General features: G+C 46.7%; 1 protein-coding gene across 1 annotated transcript in view; it reads left to right on the forward strand.

The window, feature by feature from the left end:
- Window positions 1-2,115, forward strand: part of atp8b1 (ATPase phospholipid transporting 8B1) — a 33,209-nt gene extending 31,094 nt beyond the window's left edge. The window contains exons 28-30 of the mRNA XM_015059724.1: window positions 82-220; window positions 319-449; window positions 1,267-2,115. Of these exons, the coding sequence (XP_014915210.1) occupies window positions 82-220; window positions 319-449; window positions 1,267-1,497 (501 nt within the window). The 3' untranslated portion in view covers window positions 1,498-2,115. The remainder of the gene's footprint in view (window positions 1-81; window positions 221-318; window positions 450-1,266) is intronic.
- Window positions 2,116-2,143: the final 28 nt, after the last annotated feature.

Consider the following 2,143-nt stretch of genomic DNA (forward strand, 5'->3'; position numbering starts at 1 on the left):
CTCTGACTTGATTAGAATAGTGTTTTTGGTAAATGAGTTGCAGTTCCAGCTACTAACCACCAGGGGTTCTGACCCGTCCAGATCTCTCTGGACACGTCGTACTGGACCTTCGTCAGCTGCTTCGCCGTTCTGGGCAGCATCGCCATTTACTTCGGCATCATGTTTGACATCCACAGCGCCGGGATCCACGTCATCTTCCCCTCCGTCTTCACCTTCACAGGTCGGCTCTCTGGGCGTTTAGTCAGCGTCACTGGAGCCGCGTAGCAGAGTAACATGTTGAACTGTGTGTGTGTGTGTGTGTGTGTGTGTGTGCTGCAGGCGCGGCACCCAACGCCCTGCGGCAGCCCTACCTGTGGCTGACCATCATCCTGACGGTGGGGATCAGCCTGCTGCCCGTCATCTGCATCCAGTTCCTCCATAAAACCATCTGGCCGTCTGTGGGAGACAAGGTGAGAAACTCACCACGTCTTAAAGCTCAACCTGAGCGGAAACACTGCAGCTCACCCAGAGTGGCCCGTTTATAAATGTAACACCACAAAACCACCAACCAGTCCAAGAGTTTTCACTTATTTACAGATTCTGAAAATATGGATTTGAATCTTTTTCAGTGATGAAAAATTTATCTCAGAAATTTTTAGAAAAACTTGGAAATTTCTGACTTCAAGTAGTTAAAAATTTGTGAGAAAAAAAACTTTTTCAGATTAATCTGATAAATTTCCATGTTTTGGCTTTTGGGGCTCAGAAATGTCCTTGTATGTAAAAAATAGAAATAATTTGAGTTGTAAAAGTCACATTTTGACATTAAAATTTCTGGAAAAAACATGGAAATTTCTGACTTTTGTCAAAAATTTTCTACTTTCCAAACAGAAATTTCCACATTTTTTTTCCTCTCTGAAATTTCTGACTTTGGGGATCAGAAAACTCTTTTATTCTAGGAAATTTCTGAAAGTTAATCTCAGATGTTGTTTTTCTGTCTACACTGTAATTCATCACTGTGACGTTTTTAAAAACTGTAATGGAAACGTTTCTCGCATCATGAGTCATGTGACCGGATGTTACTACTGGCAGAAACAACAAAGACGACAAACAGGAAGTGGACGGGGGGTGATGCATTCTTGTTGTTTTAATAACTTATTCACATGTGATTTTAACTGTTTGTTATTTAATGGAAACTCTGATCTGCTTTTGTTTTGCATTTCCTCTCATCCTGTGGAAACTGTCCGCTGACTCTTTGTTTGATTTATCGGTTCTGTTTGCCGCCTGCAGGTCCAGAGGAACAAGAGTAAATACCTGCAGCAGGCGGAGGAGGAGAGGAAGAGGAGGAGCCAGGACGAGCCCTCGGCCTTCGTGAGAAACCGAGCTTCCCGCCGCTCCGCCTACGCCTTCTCGCACACGCCCGGCTACGCCAACCTCATCTCGAGCGGCCAGAGCATCCGGCGGCGCGCGACGGCACACGGCGGCGCCCAGGAGAGGAGGCGGCGGCCGGAGGTCGTCTGATCGGACGGCCGAGCGGAGCGAAGCTGCGGCCGGAGGATTTTATTTCTGCGGATGAGCCAGACAGGAAGTGACGGAGGAATCCCTCCCGGTCGGGCTTCGCTCCGAACTGATGACTTGAAAACACTCACCGAAGAGACGGCCGCCGCTGCCGGGGGTCAGAGGTCACCCGTGTGACTCACAATGTCGTTTAACTCAGGATTATTTTTAAATAGAGACTTATTTTTAGCAAGATGGCCGCCAGCGACTGACTCAAGCGGTTAGCGTTAGCGGCGTAGCCTAGCATCCACTGAGCACCTAGAGGAAACCAGCAGCTGCGTCGTTCTGCTGGTTCTGTCCGCTGGGCCAGAACCGGTCCTTCACCAGAACCTGCAGCATAAAATCTGATCTTATTCCGTTTTATTCTAGTGGAGGTGGGATGTAAACTACTGTAAGGCGTTTGGTAGGAAGTTTTTCTGTCATGTAAAAAATAAGTGAGCTGAAACAGTTTGTAATCATCTGGAGGAGCTTCGTCCTCCTGAAGGGACTTTTAACCCGTTTCTCCTGATTATCCTTCATGTTTTACAGCTTCTCTGTGAATTTCTTCAGGATTTTATTAAATGAACTCTGATGCTTCTCTTAGTCTTTGGTGAACATTTTAATTTTTAGC

Source organism: Poecilia latipinna, unplaced genomic scaffold (assembly GCF_001443285.1).
Source record: "Poecilia latipinna isolate Pla-1442-1.1 unplaced genomic scaffold, P_latipinna-1.0 Scaffold1654, whole genome shotgun sequence".
In the NCBI taxonomy this organism is placed as follows: domain Eukaryota; kingdom Metazoa; phylum Chordata; class Actinopteri; order Cyprinodontiformes; family Poeciliidae; genus Poecilia; species Poecilia latipinna.